Source organism: Galleria mellonella, unplaced genomic scaffold, assembly GCF_026898425.1.
Source record: "Galleria mellonella isolate WM207_F2 unplaced genomic scaffold, CSIRO_AGI_GalMel_v1 utg56, whole genome shotgun sequence".
NCBI lineage: Eukaryota > Metazoa > Arthropoda > Insecta > Lepidoptera > Pyralidae > Galleria > Galleria mellonella.
In genome coordinates this window covers 878,108-892,823 of record NW_026442117.1, presented here as the reverse complement: position 1 = coordinate 892,823, position 14,716 = coordinate 878,108, and the positions used below count along the sequence as shown (strand labels likewise).

Below are 14,716 nucleotides of genomic sequence, written 5' to 3'. Positions count from 1 at the left end.
ACCAAACGTACCTAGTTCTATTTAGTTTGTGTACATATGTGCGGAAGCCGTGTAATTCCCGACATAGAATAGATCATCCCTTTTTTACCCTTAGGTGCCGTAAGAGGCAACTAAAGCAGCAGCTACTGGAAAAAACCTCCGATTTTCCGCTATCCCACCTTATCTTCTTATAACTGATCCGAACCGAATTTTTCCGACATATGGCATGGTATAAGATTTTTCGCCTCAAATTGTTGTGAAATGCTGCCACCTTTTCGATTATGGCCACTTTGTCGCGAGGATTCAATGCATTATTGCTACACATAAACTAAATAAAACTACATACAGGGGCTTTATACTATAAAAGCATTGTTTGTTCTACTTTAAGTAAAATCACGAAGGCTACATAATTTTCAGAAATATCAGTGAATTCAGTTTATTTTTTTAAATATAAAGAAAAACGAAATATTCATTGTACTTGATTTAAAATTCAAACCTGTAGTGATAAAACTATACACAAGTACCATAATGTCAATATAGATAATATTCGTGAAGACTGCATGTGATATAAGTACCTTGAAGGTATCTTCACCACCGCAGTTGGCAATGAGTAATTGTGTGAAGGTGGCGGCAATGAGATCTCGCTCAGGTGACACCATCTCCAGCGGAGGCTGTATTCCGTCGTCCAACGTGAACTCCCCACCGGGACCTGAACCCTCAGGTGTTGGGGCTAGTATGAGCTAGATTAAAAGGTATAACACAAAGTTACTTTTATCCATTTACATCATCACCCAAAACTGAATTTTGAAATTCAAGTAGATGATGCTTTTATTTACAAATCGTCATGATTTTCGACTTTATTCATACAGGCTGTCAAAATCAAAAAGCTTATAAAATTTTATCTAATATTTATTTATTTATTCATTAGAAAATATGTGTACGTCACGATTCTCTCCCAGACTTTATTCATATAATTAGATATACAATCAAAAAAATATATAAACGCTAAATATATATAAATAACAAATTATATATATGACATAATATTAATCGATAAAAATAAAAAGTGTGCGTTAACGCTTTTTTTGAAAGACAGTCGGTAGTCTCTTAATGGCATCAGGAAGCGCGTTCCACCTTCGTACTGGGACAGAGTCGAAACGACGTGATCCTCTTGGGTATGAACTTAAGTATATAGTCCTTGACAATGAACTGTTTTGGACTGATGCAGCAGAGTACCCGACGCGGTTTGCCGCCACTCAGTAGGCGCGCCTCGTAGCAAATGTTGTGTCGCTTCGATGAAATGTTGCGTTGCACCGTTGCAGTGTCGCTCGCTGTAAACATCAACAAACACGCAGACAATCTTTAAAATTCAATTAGACATTATCAAACCTAATTTGAAATGTTTTATCACGTTAGGAACGTTTGAAAATCTTCATCAACCATTGAACGGTGGACAGGTATAAAATGTTCAGAATAATAAAGGCTAATTTGATGCAAACAGAAAAGCCCAGCAAATTAAGTTTCTCTTATGCGCTAATGGTCATGTTACCATTTGGTTTTCGTAAGGTACAACTTCCAGAGAGATGACAAACAAGCCACTCGCTAATTCGGATCGATAAATCAAAGGATCTGGCAATGATTAAAATTACTTTTCCTGAGCTCCGCTGCTTCGATACTCAGTTCTTTTACTGTGTGTATCGTTTCGTTTCCGCCTCGCATTAGAAACACCAAGATTCTTGTTGATACGAACCGTGGCCCTATGCCTTGTATGCAGTTTGTTGAATTAATCTGACTTCCCTGCAAAACCGATTAAACAATGATCTTGATAAGTAGGTTGGAGATGAAACATTGCATGCCTTCCAGCCAACCAGTATTGCTTTAGTAACAGTGGTTATATAGAATGTACATCTTCTAATGCAAAGCAGAGCTACTTCAATGGGTTTACGTAAAAATTCAGCAATTTAATTTTTTCATTTACTTTGAGATTAAGGTACTATATTACTGCACGTTTGTCTGCGAGTACGAGACAGTACGATTCTCCGCTGCAGAGTTGCAAGCTTACCTGTAAGCACGATGCAGTCGAACTCCCCGTTGAGTAGCAGCCCGCCATCGTAGTAGACGGCGGCGCGGAAGATGCCCGCGCGCGGGAACGTCAGCGTCATCGTCACGCGCTGGTTCACCGCGTCGTACACGAACGTCGCCGAGGACGACAGCTCCTTGTCCACCTCACCGCCCACCGGTGTAATCGCGATCGAGAAGCCCTGCACGCACAACACAAGCGGTCGCTACTACGCCGGACGGTCGGCGAGAGCGACGAACAAAACGGCAGATCAGGCCGGGCGCTCACCTCCTGGCCGGAAGCGTCGAGCGGCGCGGGGTTGTCATAGATATCGCGCGGCTGCACGTGCAGCGCGCGCGCGTGGCCCGCCGCCCACACCAGCGCCGCCAGCGGCCGCGCCACGCGAGACGCGCGTGCGCACACGCCGCCCGCGCAGAACGAGCGCCGGTACGGGCTGCCGCACGTCGGCACGCCGCCTGCACACACTCCGCACTGCACACCACACACTCCGCACACCACACACCACACACTACACACTACACACTACACACCAGCGCCGCCAGCGGCCGCGCCACGCGAGACGCGCGTGCGCACACGCCGCCCGCGCAGAACGAGCGCCGGTACGGGCTGCCGCACGTCGGCACGCCGCCTGCACACACTCCGCACTGCACACCACACACTCCGCACACCACACACCACACACTACACACTACACACTACACACCAGCGCCGCCAGCGGCCGCGCCACGCGAGACGCGCGTGCGCACACGCCGCCCGCGCAGAACGAGCGCCGGTACGGGCTGCCGCACGTCGGCACGCCGCCTGCACACACTCCGCACTGCACACCACACACTCCGCACACCACACACTACACACTACACACTACACACCAGCGCCGCCAGCGGCCGCGCCACGCGAGACGCGCGTGCGCACACGCCGCCCGCGCAGAACGAGCGCCGGTACGGGCTGCCGCACGTCGGCACGCCGCCTGCACACACTCCGCACTGCACACCACACACTCCGCACACCACACACCACACACTACACACTACACACTACACACCAGCGCCGCCAGCGGCCGCGCCACGCGAGACGCGCGTGCGCACACGCCGCCCGCGCAGAACGAGCGCCGGTACGGGCTGCCGCACGTCGGCACGCCGCCTGCACACACTCCGCACTGCACACCACACACTCCGCACACCACACACTACACACTACACACTACACACTACACACCAGCGCCGCCAGCGGCCGCGCCACGCGAGACGCGCGTGCGCACACGCCGCCCGCGCAGAACGAGCGCCGGTACGGGCTGCCGCACGTCGGCACGCCGCCTGCACACACTCCGCACTGCACACCACACACTCCGCACACCACACACCACACACTACACACTACACACTACACACTACACACCAGCGCCGCCAGCGGCCGCGCCACGCGAGACGCGCGTGCGCACACGCCGCCCGCGCAGAACGAGCGCCGGTACGGGCTGCCGCACGTCGGCACGCCGCCTGCACACACTCCGCACTGCACACCACACACTCCGCACACCACACACCACACACTACACACTACACACTACACACCAGCGCCGCCAGCGGCCGCGCCACGCGAGACGCGCGTGCGCACACGCCGCCCGCGCAGAACGAGCGCCGGTACGGGCTGCCGCACGTCGGCACGCCGCCTGCACACACTCCGCACTGCACACCACACACTCCGCACACCACACACTACACACTACACACTACACACCAGCGCCGCCAGCGGCCGCGCCACGCGAGACGCGCGTGCGCACACGCCGCCCGCGCAGAACGAGCGCCGGTACGGGCTGCCGCACGTCGGCACGCCGCCTGCACACACTCCGCACTGCACACCACACACTCCGCACACCACACACCACACACTACACACTACACACTACACACCAGCGCCGCCAGCGGCCGCGCCACGCGAGACGCGCGTGCGCACACGCCGCCCGCGCAGAACGAGCGCCGGTACGGACTGCCGCACGTCGGCACGCCGCCTGCACACACTCCGCACTGCACACCACACACTCCGCACACCACACACCACACACTACACACTACACACTACACACCAGCGCCGCCAGCGGCCGCGCCACGCGAGACGCGCGTGCGCACACGCCGCCCGCGCAGAACGAGCGCCGGTACGGGCTGCCGCACGTCGGCACGCCGCCTGCACACACTCCGCACTGCACACCACACACTCCGCACACCACACACTACACACTACACACTACACACCCACCAGCGCCGCCAGCGGCCGCGCCACGCGAGACGCGCGTGCGCACACGCCGCCCGCGCAGAACGAGCGCCGGTACGGGCTGCCGCACGTCGGCACGCCGCCTGCACACACTCCGCACTGCACACCACACACTCCGCACACCACACACCACACACTACACACTACACACCAGCGCCGCCAGCGGCCGCGCCACGCGAGACGCGCGTGCGCACACGCCGCCCGCGCAGAACGAGCGCCGGTACGGGCTGCCGCACGTCGGCACGCCGCCTGCACACACTCCGCACTGCACACCACACACTCCGCACACCACACACCACACACCACACACTACACACTACACACTACACACCAGCGCTGCCAGCGGCCGCGCCACGCGAGACGCGCGTGCGCACACGCCGCCCGCGCAGAACGAGCGCCGGTACGGGCTGCCGCACGTCGGCACGCCGCCTGCACACACTCCGCACTGCACACCACACACTCCGCACACCATACACCACACACTACACACTACACACCAGCGGCCGCGCGCAACGAATACCGGTATAGGCCGCTGCCAGTCGGCACATCACCATGCACACTTCGCACACTACATACAACCGCCAGCGGCTGCGCACAACGAAAGCCGAAACGCCACCTGCATACACTCCGCACTTCCCACAACATACTTCACACGCAGCACACCACACGCTATACTACACACCAGCGCGCCATGTGAACCAAATGAAGTAACCTTCTCTACCTCAGCTACTTCGCTGAATCAAATATACATACAATTTGGAAACAATCTGATGGAAAATGGTAACCATTGCCTACTGAATCGAGTCGATTTTTGTATAGCATTCCCATATATCGTAAAGTCACAATTCCAACACACAGTAAGGTTACTGCAACCCTTACACTGACAAACCCAAATTCTGAACCAATTTTGACAATTCACTTTTGATAAAATTTACTCCCGTATTAATGTTATGAAATTAAAGTTGCTATTTTTAATTTTTGTTGGGAATTTAAATTTACGTGTAAAAAAAACGTAATTCAGCGTGTAGCGTGTAGTGTTTCCAAAAATTTACAATATTTGAAATAACGTAATAACATGACAATTTGTTTCTTTGTACACCACATTCACACAACACTACACACACAAATAATACACACTTTTACATTAATTTTTGCTGAACCTTCAGTGATGCGACATTTCAAATAAGTATCTTCACAGATTTTATTTTTATATTTTTTTTCTATTTAATTTAACCTACCCTCCAAAAAGCATAATATTGTCTGGTATACAAATTGGGAATCTGTTATTAACTAATGTATGGCGTAAATATATAATATTTTTGTATTTTATTCTAGATACAAGCTGTTAATTCCAAATGTAATATTAAAATAAAAAATAAATAAATAAACTTTAAACTTACCAATTGTAACGGAAATAGTATATACACCGGCGGTACGAACTGTGAACTTGACACGGGCCGTGTTCGCTTGCGCCGGATCATCGGACCCCAGCTCCATCACCGCTGTTATCTTACAAAATAAATTACAGATATTTTCATATGCTTGTAATAAAAATCACTATATCAGAATAAAACAACGATACATCAAAATAAAACATTAACAAAGCAGAATAAAACTTCAATAAATAAATTAAAATAAAACAGAAAAAAGATACTAAAACAATCAGTCCTGCCCGCGATCAATCACATACTAATTATATATGTATAATTTCGTATGTTGATAATATTCCTAAAGCAATGAGAATAAAACATCAATAAATAGAATAAAATGTTTATAAAACATCAATAAATAAATATAAAACGTCACTACAAGTTATCTTACTTTCCTAGTCCCGTGCGTTATCGACACGGCGAGATCGTCAGTATCACAGATCGGGTACGGTTGTCCGTTCCGTTGGAAACACAGCACTGTGAAGCACATGGTTTCTCCCACTTGCTGGGGCTCCTCCCATCCCCACTCCACCTGCGTACCATTAATTACATCACAACCACATAAGCATACTAACCATAATTTGACAAATGACAAAAGGATTTAACGATAGATACGTGTTCGTTAAAGTTTACATATAATCAAGTTATAGGATATCGCTATCTTGTTCTATCTCACATATGATTTAAGAACAACATATTTTTTGATAGATTCGTTTACTATTTGTCTAAAAAAGCAATAGGTTTAAATTAAATTTATATTAAGAAATCAGTATCACGCATAATAAAATTAAAAACTAGAGTCCGAGAGGAACGATACAATGCAGGATGCATAAGCGAGATAGATACTGCATCGTTCTGCCTCATTTATATTATATTCCAACCTAAACTTACTTGCAAAATCCTCATGTACGAAATCTCAAGCAAATTCTAGTTTGTAACAAAAGTCAAATGTCCAGTCAGACAGTTTAATATGAATCTTATTTCAAGATTAACATATGAAAGTACAGCAATACCTCATAATTAAATGATAGGTAGGACTGAACCGTAACAGCGTAAATCGAATTCGCGTAAGTCGGGATATAATCTTTAACGCCTTTTTGTAAGCTCCTGGCTCCTAGTTATGCATCCATTTTACGGTACACCCTTGGATATGCAAATTATCTTAACAATAATCTAGATTTGTGTAGCGTTCCAATAATAAAATCGACAAGATTTGAAAACCGCGTAATTCCGGGTTTGCGTAATTCGGGGTAGCGTAAGTCGAGGTATTACTGTACTTTTAAATAATTACTCGGAAATATTGAAATGTGTACAATTTTCTGAAGATTTCTTTAGAACTACGACATTCTTACATTTTGATACGAACGCTCCAAGATAACAGCTGAGGCTCACCTTACAGCTGGGAGCGTACAAGTACTTCCCAGTGACGTACTGCAGCAGCGAGTGCTTGGCCTCCGGCGCGAGCGAGGGCTGCGTCATGGCCGCCAGGGTGACCAGCCCGCACACAGATACCGACACCACCAGCATGCCCCCTGCATGTTATGCCCCTTATGACATCATGCTACACATTGTCTCTCTACCTTAACGTCCATAATCCGGATAAACCGGAAGATTAAAAAAATACTTTTAGAGCTAAATTTTTATTTATATTATTATAGGTGAAAGACATTTAACCAGAATGGTCACGTACAGTGCGGTTTTACAGGAGCTTCCTCCCACGAACACTAAGATTGGGAAATAATTATCCTGCCGAGGCTTTCTTTAGAGCCTAGCCGACTTATTTGGCATTCTCTTTGCCTCTAACTCAACTATGGACGAAGGTAATTCTGTACCACCTACCATCTTGTGTTGCGGAAGCTCCATGCCGGAAATTACTATAACACAATGTAAAGTCCGGCGGGAGTTACTATCCTTAGATGTTCATAAGTCGAGTGGGCCAGACGGTATACCGGCAGTGGTCCTAAAGCAGTGTGCTCCGGAATTGTGTCCTGTACTAACGCGTCTCTTCACGATCTCGTACTCCACAGGGCAATTTCCTTCGACATGGAAGACCACCCTTGTACATCCTGTACCTAAAAAGGGCGATAAGTGGGACCCTTCAAATTACAGACCGATTGCGATCGCTTCCCTTCTCTCTAAGGTGATGGAGCGTATAGTTAACGCACAGCTGTTAAAATACCTAGAGGATCACGATTTATTGAGTGACCGCCAATATGGCTTTCGCCATAGTCGCTCAACTGGTGACCTCTTGGTATATCTTACGCACCAATGGGCATCAGCCATTGAGAGTCAAGGTGAGGCGCTCGCTGTCGGTCTTGATATTGCAAAGGCATTTGACCGGGTCTGGCATCGGGGTCTTCTATCGAAATTGCCCTACTATGGACTTCCCGACAGCCTCTGTAAATGGGTCGCCAGTTTTTTATCCGGCAGACATATAAAAACCGTTGTAGATGGTTGCTGCTCCGATAGCATGGATATTAACGCTGGCGTCCCGCAGGGCTCTGTGCTGTCCCCAACGCTGTTTCTACTGCATATTAATGATATGTTAACCTTCGGTAGCATTCATTGTTATGCGGATGACAGCACCGGGGATGCCCTTTATACGGGTCGTACCAATGTCTCCCGTTCCATCGTGGAGAACAATCGTGAACAGCTTGTGTCTGAAATCGAGAGAACACTAACTGGAGTCTCTGATTGGGGACGACAAAACTTGGTCCAATTTAACCCTCTAAGACACAAGCTTGCGCGTTCACCGCTAAGAAAACCCCATTTGCTGTGGCCCCACAGTTCCAAGGCACGTCTCTTAACATCTCTAAAAGCATTGGGATCCTTGGTGTCGACATCTCTAGTGACGTACAGTTCCGTAGCCACCTCGAAGATAAGGTGAAGCTGGCATCCAAAAAACTCGGTGTGCTCAATAGAGCGAAGCATTACTTCACGCCGGATCAACGATTAATGCTTTACAAATCGCAAATCCGGCCCCAAATGGAGTATTGCTGTCACTTATGGGCGGGAGCACCTAGATACCAGCTTGAACCCTTCGACTCAGTGCAACGACGAGCTATGAGAATTGTCGATGATCCCATGCTTGCAAGCGGTATTGAACCCTTAAGTCTTAGGAGAGATTTTGCCTCACTCTGCGTGTTCTACCGCTTATACAACGGATTGTGCTCAGAGGAATTATTCAATATGATGCCTACGGCCACTTTCTATCATCGTACGGCTCGCCATCGACAGGGAGTTCACCCTCATACCTTACAGCCTAAATGGTCGCGTACAACGCGGTTTCAGAGATGCTTTCTCCCACGAACACTCAGGTTATGGAATGAGCTCCCTGCCGAGGTTTTCCCGAGAGACTACAGCATGGGGTTCTTCAAAAGAGGGGTAAAGAGGTTTCTTCAGGGTCGGCAACGCGCGCGTAATACCTCTGGTATTGCAGGCGTTCATAGGCTACGGTAACCGCTTACCATCAGGTGGGCCGTATGCTTGTTTGCCACCACAGTGGTATAAAAAAAAAAAAGCCTACAGGATGGAGTTCTTCAAAAAGGACATATTAAAGTTTCTTAAGGGTCGCGTGATATTCCTGGTATTACAGACGTCCATAGGACATCCTTGGTTACCATTAGACGGATCGTATGCTTATTTGTCACCATAGTTTGAGGTTTCTATTTATATCGGTATCTGCAAATATACCTAATGAATATAGGTGCGGGGGGTGCCATCGTGAACAATTCTTGTTGAATTCGTCACAATGGACTAACTGACCTACTTCATCCTCACCTATCATCCTTCACTGGTGCCCCGCCGGTGTATACCGATAGCGCGGGTGGGGATACCATTCCATTATCATCCATTAAAAAAATCAATATAGATGCAAAATTGTATTAATTTTAGAATAAAAGAAGGAATTTTTACTGTCATTGAAACACCTTTATTGTGAAAATAGTTTTGATTTATATCTAATTAAAGATACTTGAGAAAAAAATATAAGATGTTTAACAGTCCCACATTGGGAAATGGAACAAAAACAAAATGTGGGCAACAACTAAAAAATGTCTTGGAAGACACGAAGCAATTAACCAGTTTTAATATTTTTAAAACTGGAGCTTTAGCATGAAATGAAATTTCAAATTTTCGGACTCAATTTCGTGTTTTTGTTCATACCGAAATGGGTCAAGTAAATTGAGATTAACATTTCGCTCGTCCTAAATCCTATTATAAAAGTCCAAAGGAACGATATTTTAACATTTTTTAATAGTTTTAAAACGGTATGTTATTTAATTCTAAAATAAAATTTGTGTTTCTTTCGGCTCCGAAATTTCGGAAAACATTTCATAGTAGATCTTCTGGTCATCAGATTGCGTTACTGAATATAAACATAAACACAGTCGAAATAGTAACACTTTTAATAGATTTTAGTGAATTAAGAATTATAAAGAGAAAAACAGATAGTGGTAAAAAATTGAATAAAAAGATGGTGGACTGTTGGGCGTTTCAATATTATTATCAGCCACTCGCTAATGACCTTAAAATATAGTATCTAGTAAGTATCGTACTGTACGAACTGTAATTTGACATATTTAATTAAATATTTAATTAATTAAATAGTACTCAGTATGGTCCCAGTATAAATTAAGCCACTCCTTCAATTGCCGTGGATGTAGTTAGAAGCGACTAAGAGAGAGCGAGGGATTGGCAGTAACTTCCCACTTAAAACATGTCTAAAATTTAAGTGCGGTTGTCAAACCGCCTGCCAAGCGTAGCAACTACTGGCAAAACTCCTCAAGGAGGAGATCTATGTTCAGTAGAGGACGGTTAAGGGCTGATATAATGATAATGATTAAATTGTACTTATCTGGTATACCTTTTTGGAATAACATGTCAATATATTACAATTTAGAAAGTTGAGAAACAATGTCGTTGACTCTGCGCGTTGCAGCATGAATTATCCTTACAACTTCAATACACCATGCAGTATGTACCGCAAAATTATTTAAAATCCTGATCTAAGCAGTACCTAGTAGTAGTAAATGACCTAGTATACAGGTGAATTTGAAATCGATAGCATACTTTTAAGGTAGACTTCTACCAGCCAAACTGAACATTTTCCGTAAAGAAACATGGATCGTAAACCGTTTTATGTACAATTAATGACTTAGCTTCTATTCAACATTGTAAAAGGTCGCTTTCTTTTAAAAAATCAATCTTAAAAGCATCGTTAATACCAATTTAATATCCAAAAACAGAATGAATAATAGCTTTAAATGAGATGTGAAATAATGTACCTTAATCCAATACTCACCCCATGTCCACGCGTCCTGATGTTTGCTGTTTTTCACCACAGTGCTCCAGAGATCCGATTTGAGGGTTTGCAACGCCTCCTTTCCTGTGGGCAAGCTCTGCCGCGCTGCCGACCACGCCCCGAAGTCTTTGGGATCCAGCACGTGTCTCGTGGTCGAGTCTTCGAGCCAGTACACATCTTCGAGAGATGACACGTCCAGACTAAGTAATCTAAAACAGAAACGAGCATTTATGTATACTCGAAACAGTATACTCTGTTATGTCCATGGCACTGCTCATGTCTATAGACAACGGTTTATCACTTTCCATCAGGTGGGCCGTCAGCTTGTTTGCCATTCAAAGTTGCATAAAAAACTGTAGTTCTACGCTCATTTCATTATCAAGCAATAGGAAAACTTTTTTAATAGACCAAGATGGAATGGTTCATCCGTCTGTGCTGGTGTATGATGGTAAACACCAGTGGAAGATAAAACGATGACGACAAAGTTAGATAAGTTGGCTCATCCAGGCGAGTTCACTAGAAATTAACCACAATTCAATTGACACACTGTAATTTCAGAGGAAATAAAATTTAAATAAGTAGAATGGTGACAGAGTAAGAATATTATAATGCATCAACGTGATAAATAGGAGCTTTATCCTCAGACTCAAAATTAGCTAAATTGCAGAATAAATCATAGTAACACCATAATGTAAAGAAGTCTTTTTATACTCTATAATACTGTTTCGAGTAAATATAACAGTACAAACTAAAAGAACGGGGGAAGAGTACTGTTAATAATAGAGACTAGCAATCCCATTGCTACTTTTTTTTTATACCACGAAGGTGACCAACAAGTGTTGCAGCCCCTAAGAAAATGGTATTGACGCTTGCAACACTAGGTCGGTCACGAGCGCGTTGCAGACCCTAAAGAAACCTTAATATACCCTTTTTGAAGAACCCCATACTGTAATTTCCAGGGAAAACCTCGGCAAGGAGCTCATTCCACATCCTGAGCGATCGCGTGGGAAAATTTGTATGAAACCGCACTGTACGTGGCCACATAGTTAATTTTAGGTATTATTGTTTAAAAGTGCTAAATCTCTCTAGGTGTCAAGTAAAAAGATCCGAACTTGAAGCACTATGAATCCAAAGACGGACTACGAAGACTTTCATTAGGTAATTAGACATATGAGACAATCAAGACTAAGTCTAGTATTACAGCTAAGTTTAAATTAAGCACGTTTATAGTTAACGTAGCCCCGAGCCACAACTCTATCCTAACTACTTCAATTACATTACATATAAGCACAAACTTAATAAATATAATTAACATTAAAGCTGAAGTTATACTTTGTTTGTTAACGCCAACAAGCTGTTAGTTTTGGAAAATTGGTCTTTTGTGTGTATTATTAATAGAATCTTAAATTTGGTTAGAAACATATTATTATATTTAAAAGGATCTAAAGTATTAATTCGCCGTGTGGTCCCGGCATAGAATAAGCCACTACTTCCTTTCCGGTGTCGCAAGAGGCAAATAAAGGAACTTATTGGAAGACGTATGTGCAGCAGCGTCCCTCTTAAAATATCAACATTCGATCTGGGGTGAACGCAATCTTGTTCACTTTAACCCTAAGAAGACACAAGTCTGCGCGTTCACCGCAAAAAAGACACCGTTTGTCGTATCTGCTCACTTTCAGGGTGCTTCCCTCGATAATAAGTCGAGTCTGGGGATTCTTGGCGTCGATATATCTAGCGATATCCAGTTTTGCGGTCATCTGGAGAAAAAAGCTAAGATAGCTTCCAAAAAGTTGGGGGTGCTCAATAGGGTGAGACGGTGTTTCACGCCAGAAAACCGCCTGAAACTGTATAAAGCTCAAGTGAAGCCGCACATGGAATACTGTTCTCACCTGTGGGCAGGAGCGCCACAGTACCAACTCCTTCCGTTAGACCGCATTCAAAGTCGGGCAGCTCGAATTGTTGACGATCGGCGTCTTACAGTCCGGCTCGACCCACTGAAACTACGTAGAGATGTTGCATCTTTGTGCATCTTCTACCGAATTTATCATGGGCAGTGCTCTGAAAAATTGTTCGGATTGATACCTGCTGCAGATTTTCACCATCGTACAACCCGCCATAAACTAAAATTTCATCCCAACCATCTGGACGAGTGGCGGTCCTCCAAGTTTTTCAAGGCACTTTCTTTCACGCACAACCACTCCCCTATGTTGTAAAAAAAACTAGGGTGTTATGCCTCTGTATTTTGTAATTTAATTGTCATATCTCACGTTTCAAAGGGAAACACAACTGCTTCTTCCCTTTTATATTCATAATTTCCTTTGCTAACAAAAATATCGCACTAAAATCCAACTATTAACATAGATATGTATTTCTGTTATTGCAACGTAAGTGGCTCCTGTATGGAAGATAGATTGTGCGTCCTCGCGAGCCAGTAATGTACATCTTAACATTCTGTACTCAATCTTTCCAAATGTCATCATCAATTCAAATGTTTATTTCATAAGTTTTCGTGAAAAATATTTGCAAAACCCAACATCGCAAACAAACCGACGCCAGAAAAACTTAGTGATTGTATCTAGTTTAAATTATGCGTAGGACAATAAAAAATGGAACTCAATTTAAAAAAAATAAAAGATATAATAATAAAAAAAAATTTTTTTTTACAACACAGGGGGCAAACGAGCATGCGGCTCACCTGATGGTAAGTGATTACCGCCGCCCATGGTCACCCACAACACCTACGGCATTGCAGGTGTGCTGCCGACCTTTTAAAAGGAATATGCTCTTTTCTTGAAGGTTATGTTGTCGTATCGGTTCGGAAATATTGCTGCTGGAAGTTGATTCCAAAGAGTGGTTGTGCGTGGGAGAAAGTGCCTTGAAAAACGCACGGTGGAAGACTGCCACTCGTCCAGAGACAAATACTGCAAAGTTTGAAGACAAAGGTCTTTAGACAGTGCATGTTGCCAGTAATGACCTATGAAACCGAAACATGGTTCTACACGGCTGTCCGTAAGCAAAAACTTCATGCGTAATAAAATCCAATACAAGGATATCCGCAAAAGAACTAAAGCCATCGACATAGTCCGAAGGATCAGCAAGCTGAAGTGGCAATGGGCTAATAATTTAGCTCGAAGAACCAACAACCAATGGAGAAGAAAGATTCTTGAGTGGCGACAGTAGATGGAGTGATTACCTCAAATGCATTGCAGGGAGTCAGTGGATGCAAGTGGCTCAGAACAGTTCCTTATGGCAATCTATGGGGGAAGGCTATGTTTAGGAATGATCAGATAGTGGCTAACACATCGTAGTTGTTATCGTAATCTTTACTGCAAGCTGATCTATCCTCTATATTTATATATGATTTCTTTCTATCATTCTTTTTATACACTAATTAAATGTAGATTTAGTGCCTCTTTTATACAACGACGATGGAAATTAACGAAACAATGTCCTCCAGAAGTCAAGTAAACATTTTAACAATTTATTTTAATTTTAGCGTTATCTTTGTATCTTATGCAGTTTCGAATAGATTCTTTGCATTATAATGCAAAATATATGCATACATAGTTACATTCACATGGATAAACAGACAGATATTATTATCTGTCTGTTTATCCATGTGATAAACAGACAGAGTGCAAATAGGTAAAGTCTCTTTTA

At 44.7% G+C, this 14,716-nt stretch overlaps 1 protein-coding gene across 1 annotated transcript in view; it reads right to left on the bottom strand.

Annotated features, from left to right (window-relative positions):
- LOC113512576 (apoptosis-resistant E3 ubiquitin protein ligase 1) overlaps positions 1 to 14,716 on the bottom strand; it is a 68,562-nt gene that overhangs the window by 9,922 nt on the left and 43,924 nt on the right. Inside the window, exons 3-10 of the mRNA XM_052899201.1 lie at positions 11,057 to 11,265; positions 7,147 to 7,286; positions 6,146 to 6,286; positions 5,725 to 5,833; positions 2,327 to 2,514; positions 2,042 to 2,240; positions 1,114 to 1,310; positions 555 to 719 (exon numbers count right to left, since the gene is read on the bottom strand). Coding sequence (XP_052755161.1) covers positions 555 to 719; positions 1,114 to 1,310; positions 2,042 to 2,240; positions 2,327 to 2,514; positions 5,725 to 5,833; positions 6,146 to 6,286; positions 7,147 to 7,286; positions 11,057 to 11,265 — 1,348 coding nt within the window. The remainder of the gene's footprint in view (positions 1 to 554; positions 720 to 1,113; positions 1,311 to 2,041; positions 2,241 to 2,326; positions 2,515 to 5,724; positions 5,834 to 6,145; positions 6,287 to 7,146; positions 7,287 to 11,056; positions 11,266 to 14,716) is intronic.